The sequence below is a fragment of the Manis pentadactyla genome, chromosome 4 (genome assembly GCF_030020395.1).
Source record: "Manis pentadactyla isolate mManPen7 chromosome 4, mManPen7.hap1, whole genome shotgun sequence".
Classification (NCBI taxonomy): Eukaryota; Metazoa; Chordata; class Mammalia; order Pholidota; family Manidae; genus Manis; species Manis pentadactyla.
Window position 1 is genome coordinate 63,768,808 of NC_080022.1, and position 20,301 is coordinate 63,789,108.

A 20,301-nucleotide genomic window follows, 5' to 3' on the forward strand; every position below is an offset into this window, starting at 1 on the left:
AACACAGATTTTCTGCACTCAATATTTTCTCTTCATCAGCACATCTCAGTCTGCTGCAGCCTTGTTTCTATGCTCACTATTGCATTGAGACCACTCTTGTCAAGGCCACTGTAGCAGATATTGTTGGTTTTCTGTCCCAAATAATCTTGGGTCTCTTTTACCTTTCTTTGTGCCCCTTTCCCTGCTCTGTGTTCTTTTGCATCTAATGGCCCACATCTGGACTCTTTGGAAGCCCACCCTCAAGCCATAGACTGCTTTGTTCTCAAGCACAGAGTGCCAGAAATGCTCTGCAGCCCTTAACGGTGTGGAAATGGTGGGAGAGTATGAAACCTTGTCTGTCTCTGATATGGTGAAAACCCTGAATATACATTAAAGACCACAATTACTCTATAGCATTAGTCGAAGTTACTGTCCACAGTACTTTGCCTGAAATTGTACTTTTGCTTGGCTTTTTTCCCCTTCCCTTGTCTTTCTTCTCTCCTTCACTGGTTTCTCTCAGAAGCACATTTTTTTGAAGTATCATCAATATACAATCTTATATTGGTTTCAAGTATACAACATCAGAGCACATTTTAAATAAATCACTTGAACATGAATCCTTATCCCAGGGTCTGTTCCTGGAGAACCCAACCTAAAACAGTCACCCACAGGCTCATTTTTGTTAAATTTAATGTACACATAATCAGTTCTCCTATTTGAACTCCATCTTGTATGTTACTACTGAAAATCTCTTCTTATTGAATTACTGCCTTTCTTTGTTTCTATTATAATATGATTTTCTTCCTATCACTTTGGGGTTTTCTCCTTTTTTTTTTAAGCTCTATCACTCATTTCCTTAAAAAGTTTATATGACTATATAATCAAAACTAACAGAGTATTTCCCTTGAAATGTAATTTATACAGATTTACAAACAGACCACAGAACTGTATATTGTCTTAGAATGTCCTCAGAGAGCTCTGTCATTGATCAGGTAGCAGAGTAAAAATCCCAGAGCTGTTTCTTCCAAATGGAAGAGGGGAAAACTTCTGTGTCTTCAGACTTCTATTCCTTTGTTCATTCTCTAAATGCTGTGTCTCTTCAAAGGTATGTTGTAGGTTGTCTTTTTAGCCTGTGTATTCTTACATGATTTACCCACCTTCCTGGCTAAGTAATTATCATTCGTATAATCATGACTTCCAGATTTGCATCTCATGCCCAGATATCTCTACAGACCTTCAGCCCCATATGTATTACTACCTTCTCAGCACTTACATGTTCCCCAACTACTTCAAATTTAATGGGTCCAAACTGCCAGTCTTCCCTTCTAAATCAGTTCTTGATTTCAGTGATAAGTCCACATCCAAACTCTTTACCAAAGCAGACACCTCAACTCTTCCCTGGAAACAGTCATCAAATTCTGCAAAGTCTTCTTGCTATGTACTTCTTGAATGTATTTATTTATATTCTCAATGCTGCTGCTCCAGCCTGGGCTACAATTTATCTATAATCTGATTTGTCACAACAGCCTTCTATTTGGTTTCTTTCCTCTCGACTTGCTCTTTTATAGTCTCTTCTCTGCATTGCAGCCGAGTGATCTTTTGAAAATATGAAGCACACCACTCTATGTTAGTTTCCTCATATCATTGTGACAAATTACCTCAAATTTAGTGTTTTAAAACAATATGAATTTATTATCTTACAATTCTAGAAGCGATAAACCAGTTTTACTGGGCTATAATCAATGTGTTAGCAGGTACATATTCCTTCTGGAGGTGCTAGGGCTGAATCTGTTTTCTTGCCTTTTCCAATTCCTAGAGGCCATCTATGTTCCTTGACTCATGGCCCTTCCTCCGTCTTCAAAGCCAGCAGTATAGTGTCTTCTCTATTCATGATCTCTGCTTTTGCTCTTATATCTTCTCTCTCTAATTCTCCTGGCTCCCTCCTATATAAAGGACCTTTGTGATCACTTTGGGACTAACAAATAATCCAGAGTAGTCTCTCCACTTCAAAATGTTTAACTTAATCCCCATCTTCAAAGTCTCTTTTACCAGGTGTCATTTTTTCAGGTTCCAGAGATTAGGATATGGGCATCTTAGGGGGCTACCAGATACCCACTTGCATAAAATCCTTCAGTCTCTGCTTGTGACTTTCATGATAAAATCCAGACTCTTCTATATGGCTTTTTTCTTGTCATTTCCCACAGTATCTCTCACTACTCCTAACTTTCCATTCTGCCTTGTAGTGTAATTGAACTTCTTTTGGTTACTTAAACATATTCTCTCTGATATTCTGGCCTTTGCACTTGGTAGTATTTACTGAGACTCTTTCTCCTCCTCCTTCCCTGCACCCCCTCCTCTCAAGCTGCTCTTTTGCAAACTAGTTTATCCTTTACCATTTCAGTGTAAATGTCATTTCTGCTAGAGGTTTCTCTGACTCCCCATGTCTGTGTTAGGCATCTTTTCTATGTGTTTTCTCCAGCTTTTCTTCTGGCACATATCTTACGGTATTGCACGTACATGTTTTGTTAGATGATTCTTGTATAAGACTAGGACATAATGGTTATTCATAATTTGTTAAACTTGGTTTCTTGTTGAAACTATTGAAAACCATATTGTGCTGTTCCCAGGATTATTATGTTTTATGTGTTGAGATTCTAATGAAAATTTTGGATTTTCTTTGAAACTTTAATTTTTATTTAAGTTTTATAATTCCTTATAATTGAAAGCTTTAAAATGGCATTTGCAAATGTTAAACACTTTTATGTTTTCTATACCTGATAGTTTCTAATTTATCTTAACATGTGATAAAGTAGGGAAATAGAAACTGAATAAAGTAGAGGGTAATTTTTATAGTTTACTAAAATGAGAATTCAAAACTAATTTTTAAAAAGTACCTATTATGGCCATTCTACAGGTATGAGGGATAAAACATTGAGGGAAATTAAACTGCAAGTTTCTGTCCTCGAGGACCTTACATTCATGTTAGGGAGACAGAACTCTAAATAATTATGATTCAGTGTGATAAATGCAATAATAATTGAGTATTTTATGTGAACACATAGGAGGGAGTGGGATAAGGATAGAATTAAGGATTCATAGTTCACAAATAATATTTCAGCTCTGTTTAAGGAAATGAGTGGATTTTGACAACAGGAGAATCCCATAAATGGTATTCAAGACTGAGGGAACATGCCTATGCAGGGTATGTTGATGAGCATATAGATAACAGAAATGTTTTTGTATGTGATGGCTGGGATAAAGATCTGGTGTAGGTGCCATTTGCTGTGACCTTGAAGTCATTATTTCCTGGGGTACACTTGCTTTTCTGTGAAGTTGGGGAAGGTAGATTTAACATAAGCTTCTGTAGATATACTTATGTTGATATAAAAGAGCTTCCTGTACTGAAGGCATGGCCAGTAGTTATTTATGACTTGAAGCCTTGGGGAAAAAGAGCAGAAAATGAAGATTGGTGCTAGCTTATGAAGGGCTTTTATATAATGCTAAGACATTTGGATTTTATTCTGCAGGTAATAGGGAGCTGATGATTCTAAACCAAGAGAGTAATATTATTTAATCCTTATTTTAGAAACATTATTCTGGTTGTCATGGTAGATTTGGGGAAAGGAAAAAGGAAGAGACTAAAAAAGAGAAAGGCCAATCTATGTGAGGGCTTAAGATCTGATTGGTGGTATCACATGTAAAATGTCATAATAGTAGTATGTCTTATCGAACAGTACAACAGTAGTATATTCAGCCTATTTACTCTAATTTTTTAAACACAATTTTAACATAATTATTTGTAGAAGTGGCAAATTAGAAAGGGGCATGGTTCTAGAGGCAGGCAAACTGAAAACTATCAAGAGATGCCTGGCAGTTTGAACAGGAAGCACGTGACACAAAATTTTTTGCTTTTCCATTTTTTTAAAGGAAAGCAAGTTGGGGCCACTTTGTGAAAGTATCAGTAAATCTACAAAAAAATTTTGAGGTCACACATTACGATGATGATATAACCATGAAACATTAGGAAACAATTACTGTAGTTTATTTTATTTTAAGTATGGGGAAATGAGTGTATTCTTAAAAGATCTGTATGTTAAATGGTAAACTTAAAAAAAACAGGGATGTTTAAAAGGGGTAGGTTACAGTTATCAGTCAGTTTGCTTTTATAGAATACTTTAAGATGGAAAACAAGTTGAGAAGAATAAAATAATCGTTTTGAGCTCTGGTGTGTACAAGGTACTTTACACATATTATCTCACTTAATCCTCACACTAACCATAGGAGGTAGATGTTATTATCTACATTCAAAAGATGAGCACACCTAAAGTTCAGATAAGTTAGGTAACTTCCAGGTTACATGGTTAATGGTTGAACTATGCTTTAATCTTATCTTTTAAGTATCAGGAAGAAAAGTTAGAGATCAAAAAGGTGGGAAGAAAATTATGATAAGCAGCATCTAAAAGCCAGAGAAGTAGAGTTTCAAGAAGGAAAGAGTGAGCAATGGTGTCAGATTTTTCAACTAGATTGTGAGTAATCAAAATTAAGAGAAAGACCATTAGAGTTTATTGTTTTCTTCCTGGTACATGTAAATTACAATTAAAACAAGTAATATTTGCAAGTAGAACAGTTCTGTTTTATTATTTGAGGATAACATTTTATATAGTCTGTATTTTAAACTGTAACACAGGTTTAAATGCTGTATTTTTTGTTTCAGTTATATCAAGATTTCTTGATACAGAGCAGCTTCTTTCTGTTTTAGTCCAAATTCCAAAGCAAGACACGGTATGGTTTATGTATACATTATATGTTATATTGTTATACATTATGTAATATAATGTGTCTTAATGTGATGAACAATTTGAAAATACCAGATGTTTTGGAGAAGCACTTAATTGTTAATATCTGGAACATATTTATGCCCTTTTAAAGGAAACTTTTTTTCCCCCAGTGTATTATCCTATATGTTATAGTAAAACTAAAAGTTTCTTAGTTGAGGAATTGGCCTGTTTTTATTAATTAAATATTTACTTAAAGAGTTTGTATATAATTCCCAAAATTTAGACTGTAGTAGCATTTGCTTAATAACTAACTAGATAAAATGTTAGATCCAAAGATTATAGGTCCTTTTGAAAGTGATCATTATGTGAAGTTTGATTAGTCCTCAAATATTCTTATAAGAATGAAATATCTTAGGATACTTTTCAGATTTAAATACTTACTGCTAATAGGCACATCCCATAAATAAAGTAGTAGATGGTTTTGTTCTTCCTTTTAAGGTGAATTGAAAAGTATCCTAATGAATACATGTATAGTTTTGTCTCTATGCCTAAAAAGGAAAGAAATGTCGTGCATGAGTAAAGTTTGATTTAAAATTTGACTATTTTCCAAGTCCATTGAAGGCTAATCTCTGTTAGGAAATTTTTTCTATATTGTAGAGATAACACTCTTAAGGTTCATTTATCATAAAAACATTTTTACTTAGAAAAGTTTTGGCTGTTAGGCAGGCAGAGTACTACTAGAAGTTTCCTTAAATAATTGAAACATCTTATAGTTCAGTATATACAAATGGGAAGTAACTTAAAACAACTGATATTTGTAAGAAAATGAGTTGCTTCATAAAATGAGTTTGGAAGTGTTCCCTCTTTTTCAGTTTTCTAGTAGGTTTTGTGTAGAACTGATATTATTTCTTTCTTAAATGTTTGACTGGATTTGAATGGCTTCATTTGTGAATTCCGACTCTTCTTTGTAGAGTGTTTGAATATGAATTGAACACTTCTTAAAAATATATGCTATTCAAGTTACTCTTTCTTCTTGAATGAGCTTTGGTAGGTTGTATGTTTAAAGAATTTGTCATTTCATTCAACTTGGTAAATTTATTGGCCTCATATTGTTCATAATAATCTTATTATCACGTTGAAATTTGTAAAGTTTGCAGTGATGTACAATACGTATTTGCTGTTGTTGGGTGGAGTAGTTCATAAATTTGTTAGTTCCAGTTGTTTGACAGGGTTCTGAAAGTCTTCTATATCCCTTTCAATTTTTTGGTTTATTCTATCAATTATTGAGAGAAGGGTATTGATATTTTTAACTGTATTTATGGTTTTGCCTCTTCCTTGAAGTTCTCAGTTTTTATCTAATGTATATAGGAGGCCTGTTATTAGGTACAGAAACATTTAAGGTTGCTATGTCTTCTTAATGAATTGACCCCTTTATCATTATAAAATGATGCTCTTTTTCCCTAGTAATATTTTTTGCTCTGAAGTCTATTGTGTTTAATATTAACGTGAGTTCACTAAATGTGGGTCCAAGATGGTGGTGTAGAAAGAGCCTGAACCCACGTCTTCACAGCTACATATAGAATATACACCTACACAAGGAGCAGTTCATTCTGAGGAAGAACACTTTTTGTAAAACAAGGTATAAAAAGATCACATGAAAAATGAATGATCAATTATGAATATAAACACACAAAGCACTACACTTATCCTGTATGACCTTTTGCCAAAAGCCACTGCTTTGAATGACATTTTTCAAATGAAAAAAATCTTAAATAAGGAACAGTTTTACTTATGAATGATGTATTTTTCACAGAAAAATGCAATGCAATGTAGGAATAGGAAATGGCTACTCTATACTGACAATTAGTATGTTATTAGTTCCCTAGGGCTGCTGATATAAAATACAGTTGGCTGTTGAACAGCACAGGGACAAGAAGTGCCAAGTCCTTGTGTAGTTGAAAATCTGCATATAACTTGAACTCTCCAAAAATCTTAATTACTAATAGCATACTGTTGACCAGAAGCCTTACCAATAACATATATAGCTGATTAACATATATTTTGTATGTTATATGTACTGTACAGTATATTCTTTTTTTTAATTAAGGTATCATTGATATACACTCCTATGAAGGTTTCACAAAAAAAACAATGTGGTTATTACATTCACCCTTATTATCGGTCCCCCCCCATATCCCATTGCAGTCACTGTACATCAGTGTAGTAATATGCCACAGAGTCCCTATTTGTCTTCTCTGAGCTATACTGTCTTCCCCATGACCCCACACACACCATGTGCACCAATCATGATACCCCACAATCCCATTCTCTCTCTCTCTCCCCACCCACCCGCCTGCACCCCTCCCCTTTGGTACCAACTAGTCCCTTCTTAGAGTCTGTGAGTCTGCTATTTTGCCCCTTCAGTTTTGCTTTGTTGTTATACTCCACAAATGAGGTAAATCATTTGTATTTGTCTTTCTCTGCCTGACTTATTTCACTGAACATAATACCCTCTAGCTCCATCCGTGTTGTTGAAAATGGTAGGATTTGTTTCTTTCTCATGGATGAATAATACTCATTGTGTATATGTACCATATCTTCTTTATCCATTCATCTACTGATGGACACTTAGGTTGCTTCCATATCTTAGCCATTGTAAATAGTGCTGCGATAAACATGGGGTGAACATGTCTTTTTGAATCTGAAAAGTTGTTTTCTTTGGGTAAAATCCTAAGAGTGGAATTCCAGGGTCAAATGGTGTTTCTATTTTTAGTTTTTTGAGGAACCACCATACTGCTTTCCACAATGGTTGAACTAGTTTACATTCTCACCAGCCTTGTAAGAGGGTTCCCCATTCTCTGTTCCCTCACCAGCATTTGTTGTTCTTAGTCTTTTCTATGTTGGCCATCCCAACTGGTATGAGGTGATATCTCATTGTGGTTTTAATTTGCATTTCCCTGATAATAAGTGATGTGGAGCGTTCTTTCATGTGCCTGTTGGCCATGTGAATTTCTTCTTTATAGACGTGTCTGTTCATATCTTCTGCCCGTTTTTTAATTGGGTTATTTGCTTTTTGGGTGTTGAGGCATGTGAGTTCTTTATGTATTTTGGATGTTAACCCATTGTCAGATATGTCATTTACAAATATATTCTCCCATACTGTAGGAAGACTTTTTGTTTTGCTGATGGCATCCTTTGTTCTACAGAAGCTTTTTAGTCCTATTTGTTCATTTTTGCTTTTGTTTCTCTTGCCCGAGGAAATGCATTCAGGAAAAAGTTGCTCATGTTTATATTCAAGAAATTTTTGCCAATGTTTTCTTCTAAGAGTTTTATGTTTCATGACTTACATTCAAGTCTTTGATCCATTTTGAGTTTACTTTTGTGTACGGGGTTAGACAATAATCCAGTTTCATTCTCTTGCATGTAGCTGTCCAGTTTTGCCAACACCAGTTATTGAAGAAGCTGTCATTTCCCCATTGTATACCCATGCATCCTTTATCATATATTAATTGACCATATATGCTTGGGTTTATATCTGGGCTCTAGTCTGTTCCATTGGTCTATGGATCTTGTGCCAGTATCAAATTGTTTTGATAACTGTGGCTTTGTAGTAGAGTTTAAAGTTGGGGAGTGCAATCCCACCAGCTTTATTCTTCTCAGGATTGTTTTGGCTATTTGGGGTCTTTTTTGGTTCCATATGAATTTTAGAACTACTTGCTCTAGTTTGTTGAAGAATGCTGTTGGTATTTTGATAGAGACTGCATCAAATCTGTAGGTTGTTTTAGGCAGAATGGCCATTTTGACAATATTAATTCTTCCTAGCCATGAGCATGGGATGTGTTTCTATTTATTGTATATTCTTTAATTTCTCTCATGAGTGTCTTGTAGTTTTCAGAGTATAGGTCTTTCACTTCCTTTGTTAGGTTTATTATTCTTTTTGATGCAATTGTGAATGGAATTGTTTTCATGATTTCTCTTTCTGCTAGTTCATCATCAATGTATAGGAATGCAACAAATTTCTGTGTACTAATTTTGTATCCTGCAACTTTGCTGAATTCAAATATTAGATCTAATAGTTTTGGAGTGGACTCTGGTTTTTTTTATGTACAATATCATGTCATCTACAAACAGTGACAGTGTAACTTCTTCCTTGCCAATCTGGATGTCTTTCTTTTTATATATATATTTTTTATTTTGTTATCATTAATCTACAATTACATGAAGAACATTATGTTTACTAGGCTCTCCCCTACCCCAAGTCCCCCCCACAAACCCCATGACGTCACTGTCCATCAGCATAGTAACGTGTTGTAGAATCACTACTTGTCTTCTCTGTGTTGCAAAGCCCTTCCCTTTCTCCCACCCCCCACATTATACATGCTAATCATAATACACCCTTTCTTCCTCCCCACCCTTATCCCTCCCTACCCTCCCATTCTCCCCAGTCTCTTTCCCTTTGGTAACTGTTAGTCCATTCTTGGGTTCTGTGATTCTGTTGCTGTTTTGTTCCTTCAGTTTTTCTTTTGTTCTTATACTCCACAGATGAGTGAAATCATTGATATTTGTCTTTCTCTACTTGGCTTATTTCACTGAGCATTATACCCTCTAGCTCCATCCATGTTGTTGCAAATGGTAGGATTTGTTTTCTTCTTATGGCTGAATAATATTCCATTGTGTATATGTACCACATCTTCTTTATCCATTCATCTACTGATGGACACATAGGTTGCTTCCATTTCTTGGCTATTGTAAATAGTGCTGTGATAAACATAGGGATGCATCTGTCTTTTTCAAACTGGAGTGCTGCATCCTTAGGGTAAATTCCTAGAAGTGAAATTCCTGGGTCAAATGGTAAGTCTATTTTGAGCATTTTGAGGAACCTCCATATTGTTTTCCACAATGGTTGAACTAATTTACATTCCCACCAGCAGTGTAGGAGGGTTCCCCTTTCTCCACAACCTCACCAACATTTGTTGTTGTTTGTCTTTTGGATGGTGGCCATCCTTACTGTTGTGAGGTGATATCTCATTGTGGTTTTAATTTGCATTTCTCTGATGACTAGTGATGTGGAGCATCTTTTCATGTGTCTGTTGGCCATCTGAATTTCTTCTTTGGAGAACTGTCTGTTCATATCCTCTGTCCATTTTTTAATTGGATTATTTGCTTTTTGTTTGTTGAGGTGCGTAAGCTCTTTATATATTTTGGATGTCAAGCCTTTATTGGATCTGTCATTTACGAATATATTCTCCCATACTATAGGATACCTTTTTGTTCTATTGATGGTGTCCTTTCCTGTACAGAAGCTTATTAGCTTGACATAGTCCCACTTGTTCATTTTTGCTTTTGTTTTCCTTGCCCAGGGAGATATATTCATGAAGAAGTCATTCATGTTTATATCCAAGAGATTTTTGCCAATGTTTTTTTCTAAGAGTTTTATGGTTTCATGACTTACATTCAGGTCTTTGATCCATTTTGAATTTGCTTTTGTGTATGGGGTTAGACAGTAATCCAGTTTCATTCTCTTACATGTAGCTGTCCAGTTTTGCCAGCACCATCTGTTGAAGAGACTGTCATTTCCCCATTGTATGTTCATGGCTCCTTTATTGAATATTAATTGACCATACATGTTTGGGTTAATGTCTGGAGTCTCTAATCTGTTCCACTGGTCTGTGGCTCTGTTCTTGTGCCAGTACCAAATTGTCTTGATTACTATGGCTTTGTAGTAGAGCTTGAAGTTGGGGAGTGAGATCCCTACCACTTTATTCTTCCTTCTCAGGATTGCTTTGACTATTTGGGGTCTTTGGTGTTTCCATATGAATTTTTGAACTATTTGTTCCAGTTCGTTGAAGAATGTTGTTGGTAATTTGATAGGGATTGCATCAAATCTGTATATTGCTTTGGGCAGGATGGCCTTTTTGACAATATTAATTCTTCCTAGCCAAGAGCATGGGATGAGTTTCCATTTGTTAGTATCCTCTTTAATTTCTCTTAAGAGTGTCTTATAGTTTTCAGGGTATAAGTCTTTCACTTCTTTGGTTAGGTTTATTCCTAGGTATTTATTCTTTTTGATGTAGTTGTAAATGGAATTGTTTTCCTGATTTCTCTTTCTGTTGGCTCATTGTTAGTGTATAGGAAAGCCACAGATTTCTGTGCGTTTATTTTTTATCCTGCAACTTTACTGTATTCCGATATCAGTTCTAGTAGTTTTGGGGTGGAGTCTTTAGGGTTTTTTATGTACAATATCATGTTATCTGTAAATAGTGACAGTTTAACTTCTTCTTTACCAATCTGGATTCCTTGTGTTTCTTTGGATGCCTTTTATTTCTTCGTGTTGTCTGATTGCCCTGACTAGGAACTCCAGTACTATGTTGAATAAAAGTGGGGAGAGTGGCATCCTTGTCTTGTTCTTGATCTTAAAGGAAAAGCTTTCAGCTTCTTGATGTTAAGTATGATGTTGGCTGTGAGTTTCTCATATATGGCCTTTATTATGTTGAGGTACTTGCCCTGTATACCCATTTTGTTGAGAGTTTTTAATATGAGTGGATGTTGAATTTTGTCAAATACTTTTTCAACATCTATGGAGATGATCGTGTGGTTTCTGTCCTTCTTTTTGTTGATGTGGTGGGTGATGTTGATGGATTTTCTAGTATTGTACCATCCTTGCATCCTTGGAATAAATCCTACTTGATCATGATGTATGATCTCTTTGATGTATTTTTGAGTTTGGTTTGTGAATATTTTATTGAGTATTTTTGCATCTATGTTCATCAGGGATATTGGTGTGTAATATTCTGTTTTTGTGATGTCTTTACCTGGTATTGGTATTAGAGTGATACTGGCCTCATAGAATGAGTTTGGAAGTATTCCGTTCTCTTCTACTCTCTTGAAAACTTTAATAAGATGGTATTAGGTCTTCACTAAATGTTTGATAAAAATGAGCAGTGAAGCCTCCTGGTCCAAGCTTTTTTTCTTAGGTAGTTTTTTGATTACTAATTCAATTTTGCTGCTGGAATTGGTCTGTTCAGATTTTCTCTTTCTTCCTGGGTCAGCCTTGAAAGGTTTGTTTTTTTCTGGAGAGTTGTCCATTTCTTCTAGGTTATCCAGTTTGTTAGCATGTAATTTTTCATAGTATTCTCTCATAATTCTTTGTATTTCTGTTGTGTTGGTAGTGATTTTTCCTTTCTCATTTCTGATTCTGTTTAAATGTGTAGACTATCTTTTTTCTTGATAAGTCTGGCTAGTGGTTTATCTATGTTGTTTATTTTGTAGAAGAAGGAGCTTCTGCTTTCATTGATTCTTTCTATTTTTTTATTCTTCTCAATATTATTTATTTCTGCTCTGATCTTTATTATCTACTTGCTTCTACTGACTTTGGGCCTCATTTGTTCTAGTTTCATTAATTGTTAGTTTAGATTGTTCATGTGGTATTGTTCTTCTTTCCTGAGATAGACCTATATTGCAATATACTTCCCTCTTAGCACGGCCTTTGCTGAGTCCCACAGGTTTTGTGGTATTGAGTTATTGTTGTCATTTGTCTTCATATTTTGCTTGATCTGTGTTTTAGTTTGGTCTTTGATCCTTTGATTGTTTAGGAGCATGTTATTAAGCCTCCATGTGTTTGTGGGCTTTTTTGCTTTCTCTGTGTAAGTTATTTCTAATTTCATACCTTTGTGGTCTGAGAAACTGGATGGTACAATTTCAATCTTTTTGAATTTACCGAGACTCTTTTTGTGGCCTAGTATATGATCTATTCTTGAAAATGTTCCATGTGCGCTTGAGAAGAATGTGTATCCTGTTCCTTTTGGATGGAGTGTTCTGGAGATGTCTGTTAGATTAATCTTTTCTTATACATTGTTCCGAGCTTCTGTCTCCTTACTTATTTTCTGTGTGGTTGATCTGTTGTTTGGGGTGAATGGAGTGTTGAAGTCTCCTAAAATGAATGCATTGCATTCTATTTCCCTCTTTAATTCTGTTAATATTTGTTTTACATATGTAGATTATCTGGTGTTGCGTGCATAGATATTTATAATAGTTATATCCTTTTGTTGGACTGACCTTTTTATCATTATGTAATGTCCTTTTTTGTCTCTTGTTACTTTCTTTGTTTTGAAGTTTATTTTGTCTGATACAAGTACTGCAACTCCTGCTTTGTTCTCCCTATTAGTTGCATGAAATATCTTTTTTCATTCCTTTACTTTCAGTCTGTGTATGTCTTTGGTTTTGAAGTGAGTTTCTTGTAGGTAGCATATAAATGGATCTTGTTTTTTTACCCATTCAGTGACTCTATGCCTTTTGATTGGTGCATTCATACCATTTTCATTTAGGGTAATTATCGATAGGTATGTACTTATTGCCATTGCAGGCTTTAATTTCATGGTTACCAAAGGTTCAAGGGTAATTCACTTAGTATCTAACAGTCTAATTTAACTCACTTAGTATGCTATTGCAAACAAACCTAAAGGTTGTTTTTTTTCCCTCCTCCATTCTTTATATATTAGGTATCATATTTTGTACTCTTTGTCTATCCCTTGATTGATTTTGGGGGTAGTTGATTTGATTTTGCACCTGCTTAATACTTAATTGTTCTACTTTCTTTACCATCATTTTATCTCCCCTGTTGACAGATATTTAACCTTACAAATACTTCCATCTATAGCAGTCCCTCCAAAATACACTGTAGACTAGGTTTGTGGGAGATAAAGTCTCTCAGCTTTTGGTTATCTCAAAATTGTTTAATCCCTCCTTCAAGTTTAAACTATAACCTTGCTGGGTAGAGTATTCTTGGTTCAAGCCCTTCTATTTATTGCATTAAATATTTCATGTCACTCCCTTCTGGCTCTAAGGTTTCTGTTGAGAAGTCTGATGATAGCCTAATGGGTCTTACTTTGTATGTGATCTTTTTTCTCTCTCTAGCTGCTTTTAAAAGTCTGTCCATCCTTGATCTTTGCCACTTTAATTATTATATGTCTTGGTGTTGTCTTCCTTAGATCCCTTGTGTTGGGATGTCTGTGCACCCCCATGGCCTGAGAGACTATCTCCTTCCCCATATTGGGGAAGTTTTCAGCAATTACCTCCTCAAAGACACTTTCTATCACTTTCTCTCTCTTCTTCTTCTTCTGGTACCCGTATTATGTGAATATTGTTCCATTTGGATGGTCACACAGTTCTCTCAATATGCTTTTATTCTTAGAGATCCTTTATTTTCTCTGTGCCTCAGCTTCTTTGTATTCCTCTTCTCTAATTTCTATTCTATTCTATTTACCATGTCTTCTACTACATCTAATTTGTTTTTAAGTCCCTTCATTACATGTTTCATTTCAGATATGTAATTCCTTAATAATTGAATCTCCATCCTAAATTCATTCTTCAGATCTTGAATATTTTTCCGTATCTCCATGAGCATGTTTATGATTTTTATTTTGAATTCTCAGGAAGATTGATGAGTTCAGTTTCACTTGGCCCTTTTTCTGGCGTTTGTAAGATTTTGGTTTGAACCAGGTTCCTTTGACTTTTCATATTTGTATGTGGTGCCCTCTAGTGCCCAGAAGCTCTAGTCTCTGGAGCTGCTCAGCCCCTGAAGTGATGTCAGGGGTTGCAGGGGAGCAGTGCTTGTGCCTGCAGGGAGGAAGGAACTGTTTCCTCCTTCCTGGCTGCACTGCAGTCTCCACTGTTAGAACCAGTGGACTGAGCACCCAGGTGTAAGCCTCTGCTTTGTTTGTAGCTGCCATAGGCGAGGCCTTCCTCTGGCTAGCCTGATGCCAGGGCAAGGACTGCCAGTTTGCAAGCCAGTGCCAGCAGGCCAGGAGGAAGGCACAGTAGTCTGTAATTTAAAGTGGGGGGCCTTGGAGCTGCATAGCCAGCTTGGTGGATGGAGCACCTGAAGCTCCTGAAAGTTCCTAACATTCTGGGCAGAGCACACCCAGACAATCTTGTCCAACTATCCCTTCTCCTGAGCAGCAAGCTCCGTGCAATCCCCACCCCTTCAGCAGACCTCTTGCTGCTAAGAAACCTCTCAGTCTGCTCTCCTTTCCTTTGTCCCAGAGCAGCTGGATATGGATCTCTGTGTTCCACAAATGGCTGGAATCTCAGTCTCTCCATGTATTCTGCCTCTCTTAGTTTTCCAACCCCACTAATCTCCAGAGCACCATGTATTGTAGGTTTGTGCTCCCAAGGCAGATCTCCAGGGCTGGGTGTTCAGCAGTCCTAGGCTTCCACCCCCACCTTGCTCCATTTCTCTTCTTCATGCTGGTGAGCTGGGGTGGGGGAAGAGCTTGGGTCCCACCAGATCAAGGCTTGGTATGTTACCTTGTTTCGTGAGGTCTGCTCTGTTCTTCAGGTGTATGTAGTCTGGTGCAGCCTTCTTTCCTGTTGCTCTTTTAGGATTAGTTGTGTTAACTTTATTTTTGTATTATATGTGTTTGTTGTAGGAGTTCTCTGTCTCACCCCTCATGCCACTGTCTTTAATCTACTATATAGTGTGTGTCTTAAAAAACAAATGTTCAAATTGTCACAAATTTCCAAAAATGCTTTCAATATATTTATTTTAAAAATCCATGTACAAGTGGACCAGTACAGTTTAAACTTGTGTTGTAAAAGGGAGGCCACTCTACTACACAGTGAGTGACTTAAAACAGAAATTTATTTGTTTATTATTATGGTATCATTAATATATAATTACATGAGCAACATTGTGGTTACTAGATTCCCACACTACCAAGTCCCCACCACATACCCCATTACAGTCACTGTCCATCAGTGTTGTAAGATGCTATAGAATCATTACTTGTCTTCTCTGTGTTGTACCACATTCCCCATGCCCCCATGCACACTGTGTGTGCTAATCATAATGCCTCTTAATCCCCTTATCCCTCCCTTCCCATCCACCCTCCCCAGTCCCTTTACATTTGGTATCTTGTAGTCCATTCTTGGGTTCTGTGATTCTGCTGCTGTTTTGTTCCTTCAGTTTTTGCTTTGTTCTTGTACTCCACAGATGAGTGAAACCATTTGGTACTTGTCTTTCTCTGTCTGGCTTATTTCACTGAGCATAATACCCTCTAGCTCCGTCCATGTTGTTGCAAATGGTAGGATTTGTTTCCATTGTGTACATGTACCACATCTTCTTCATTCATTCATTTCCTGATGAACACTTAGGTTGCTTCCATTTTTTGGTTATTGTAAATAGTGCTGTGATAAACATAGGGGTGCATCTGTCTTTTTCAAACTGGGCTCCTGCATTCTTAGGGTAAACTCCTACGAGTGGAATTCCTGGGTCAAATGGTGTGTCTATTTTGAGTTTTTTGAGGAACCTCCATACTGCTTTTCACAGTGGTTGAACTAGTTTACATTCCCACCAGCAGTGTAGGAGGGTTCCCCTTTCTCTGCATCCTCGCCAGCATTTGTTGTTCCTAGTCTCAAGCATTGCCAAAGTGAACATCCATGTAATGACCACTCAGGTAAAAAACAGATATTGCTAGTACTTTAAAGACTCCCCTTCTGCTCCTTCCCATTCATTATTTTTACCTCCTTTCAAAAAGAAACTTCTTTTTAGTAATCACTTCCTTGTTTTTCTTTATAATTTAGTTTTACCTGTCCTAAAAGCGTTACATATAAAGTATCACTCATTATTGTATTCTGGCTTCTTCTAATGGCCAACATTATGTTTATGAGATTTAATCATGTTGTTGCATGTATCTGTAGCTCATTTATATCCATCGCTATATAATATTCTACTATGTAACCATGCTATTATTCATTTCACTGTTTTTAGATGTTTAAACGGTTGACAGTTTTTGGCAATTAGAAATTATACTGATAAACTATTTTGTACCTGCTTTTTAATGAAATTGTGCATATATTTTTATTGGGTACATAGGAGTTTAATTTCTGAGTCATAGGATTATCTTCAACTTTAGTGGCTAATGAAAAAATGCTTGCCAAAATGTTTGTCAGAATGACTGTACCAATTTACACTCCCATCAGTAGTGTATGAGAATTCCCATTACTCTTCCCTATAACCTGATATTGTCAGTTTAAAAATTTTAGTCATAATAGTTGATATCATGGTATTTCATTGTGATTTTAACTTACATATTCTGTTAATGTGGTTGAGCATCCTTTTATATGTATATTGACTACTTGAGTATTTTCTTTTGTAAAAGTATAAAAGTATTCTTCACATTTCTTGCCCATTTTTCTTTTGGGTTATCTTCTATTTCTATTTGTAGAGCTTCATTTTGTATGATCCCTTTGTTGGTACTGTGTGTTGCAAATATCTTTTCCCATTTCATAGCTGGCTTTTTACTCAGTATCATGATGTAAATGCTGTTGGTCTGTCACACACATCCCCTTGGCATTCATTTTTTGTTGTTGTTGAAGTATCATTGATATACAGTATCTGTTGGTTTCAAATATACAACAGTCATTCGGCAGTTACCCATGTTATTAAATCTTCAGCCCCTCTAGTGCATTTACTATCTATCAATCATTGACTTTATTATCCATGTTGTACTACTGTACCCATGACTGGTTATACTGTGATTGTGAATAATTGTACCCCTTTATCACCTTCACCCTTCCCACACTCCCACCCCAACCCCTCCCCATTGGTGACCCCTAGTCACTTCTTAGTGTTTGTAGGTCTACTACTGTATTGTTCCTTTTGTTTTGCTTTGTTGTTGTACTCCACAAGTAAGTGAAATTATATGGTATTTGTCTTTCTCTGCCTGACTTATTTCATTGAGCTTATACCCTCTAGATACATCCATGTTGTAAACAGTACGATTTCTTTTTTATGGCCGAATAATATTCCATTGTGTATATGTACTATATCTTCTTTAAACATTCATCTGTTGATGGACACAGGTTGCTTCCATCTCTTTGCTATTGTAAATAATAAGTCAGTAAAGGTAGGGGAGAATGTATTTTTTCAAATCAGGTATTTTGTTTTTTTCAGGCAGATTCCTAGGAGTGGAATTACTGGGTCAAATGGTAATTCCATTTTTAGTTTTTTGCGGAACAGCTTTACACAGGAATTGTACCAATTTACATTCCCACCAACAGTGTAGGGGGGTTCACATTTCTCTGTGTCCTCATCAGCATTTGTTATTTCTTGTCTTTTGGACAGTGACCATCCTAATTGGTGTGAGGTGATATCTCATTGTGGTTTTAATTTTCATTACTCAGATGATTAGCAATGTGGATCATCTTTTCATTTGCCTGTTGGCCATTTGCATTTTTCTTTGGAGAAGTGTCTGTTCAGGTACTCGGCCCATTTTTTAACCGGGTATTTGTTTTTTAGGTGTTGAAGCATTTGAATTCTTTATATATTTTGGATGTTAACCCTTTATCAGATAAGTTGGTTTTGAATATATTTCCCCATACATGGGATGTCTTTTTGTTCTGCTGATGTCCTTTGCTGTACAGAACTTTTTAGTTTGATGTAGTCCCACTTGTTTGTTTCTGATTTTGTTTCCTTTGCCTGAGGAGATGTGTCTAGGAAAACATTTCTTGTGCTTGTATTCAAGAGATTTTTGCCTGTGTTTTCTTCTAAGAGTTTTATGGTTCCGTAATTTACATTCAGGTTTTTTATCCATTTTGAGTTTACTTTTGTATATGAAGTTAGACAATAATCCAGTTTCATTCTCTTGTATGTACCTGTCCAGTTTTGCCAACACCAGTTGTTGAAGAGGCTGTCTTTTCCTCATTGTATATTCATGGCTCCTTTATCTTATATTAGTTGACTGTATATGCATGGACATATATCTGGGCTCTCTATTCTGTTCTATTGATCTGTGGGTCTGTTCCTGTGCCAGTACCAAATTGTTTTGATTACTGTGTCTTTGTAGTGCAGCTTGACGTTAGGAGGTGTAGTCCCACCAGGTTTATTCTTCCTTCTTGGGATTGCTTTGGCTATTCAGGGTATTTTGTGGTTCATGTGAATTTACTGAGGCTCTTTTTGTGGCCTAGTATGTGGTCTATTTTGGAGATTGTTCCATGTGCACTTGAGAAGAATGTATATCCTGTTGCTTTTGGGTGTAGAGTTCTATAGATGTCTATTAGGTCCATTTGTTCTAGTGTGTTGTTCAGTGCCTCTGTGTCCTTACTTATTTTCTGTCTGTTGGATCTGTCCTTTGCAGTGAGAGGTGTGTTGAAGTCTCCTAAAATAAATGCATTGCATTCTATTTCCTCCTTTAATTCTGTTAGTATTTGTTTCACATATGCTGGTGCTCCTGTGTTGGGTGCATATATATTTAGAATGGTTATATCCTCTTGTTGGATTGACTCCTTTATCATTATATAATGTCCTTCTTTATCTCTTGTGACTTTCTTTCTTTTGAAGTCTATTTTGTCTGATACTAGTACTGCAACACCTGCTTTTTTCTCCTTGTTGTTTAAATGAAATATCTTTTTCCATCCCTTGACTGTGCATGTCTTTGGGTTTGAGGTGAGTCTCTTGTAAGCAGCATATAGATGGGTCTTGCTTTTTTATCCATTCAGTGACTCTATGTCTTTTGATTGGTGCATTCAGTCCATTTACATTTAGGGTGATTATTGAAAGATGTGTACTTATTGCCATTGCAGGCTTTAGGTTCGTGGTTACCAAAGGTTCAAGGTTAGCTTCTTTACTATCTTACTGTCTAACTTAATCTGCTTATTGATTAAGCACAGTCTGATGATTCTTTATTTCTCTCCCTTCTTATTCCTCCTCCTCCATTCTTTGTATGTTAGGTGTTTTCGTGTGTGTGTGTGTGTGTGTGTGTGTGTGTGTGTGTGTGCTCTTTTGTTTTTCCTTTGACTGCTTTTGTAGGTAGTTGATTTTATTTTTTGCCTTAGTTAGTATTTGGTTGTTCCACTTTCTTTGCTGTGATTTTATTTTCTCTGGTGACATCTGTTTAGCCTTTGGAGTGCTTCCATCTAGAGCAGTCCCTCTAAAATACCCTGTAGAGGTGGTTTTTGGGAGGCAAATTCCCTCAACTTTTGCTTGTCTTGGAATTGTTTAATCCCTCCTTCATATTTAAATGACAATCGTGCTGGATACAGTATCCTTGGTTCAAGGCCCTTCTGTTTCATTGCATTAAAAATATCATGCCATTCTCTTCTGGCCTGTAAGGTTTCTGTTGAGAAGTCTGATGAAAACTTAATGGGTTTTCCTTTGTATGTGACCTTTTTTCTCTCTCTGGCTGCCTTTAATACTCTGTCCTTGTCCTTGATCTTTGCCATTTTAATTATGTGTCTTAGTGTTGTCCTCCTTGGGTCCCTTCTGTTGGGAGTTCTGTGTGCTTCTGTGGTCTGAGAGGCTATTTTCTCCCCCAGTTTGGGGAAGTTTTCAGCAATTATTTCTTCACAGATACTTTCTATCCCTTTTTCTCTCTCTTCTTCTACTGCTACCCCTGTAATGTGTATATTGTTCCATTTCAATTGGTCACACAGTTCTCTTAATATTCTTTCATTCCTGGAGATCCTTTTATCTCTCTCTACATCAGCTTCTCTGCATTCCTGTTCTCTGATTTTTATTCCATTAATGGCCTTTTGCATCTCATCCATT

At 36.2% G+C, this 20,301-nt stretch overlaps 1 protein-coding gene across 1 annotated transcript in view; it reads left to right on the forward strand.

Annotated features, from left to right (window-relative positions):
* The window catches only part of MSH4 (mutS homolog 4), an 84,424-nt gene that overhangs the window by 28,195 nt on the left and 35,928 nt on the right, over positions 1-20,301 (forward strand). The window contains exon 8 of the mRNA XM_036890319.2: positions 4,694-4,761. Within this exon, the coding sequence (XP_036746214.2) occupies positions 4,694-4,761 (68 nt within the window). The remainder of the gene's footprint in view (positions 1-4,693; positions 4,762-20,301) is intronic.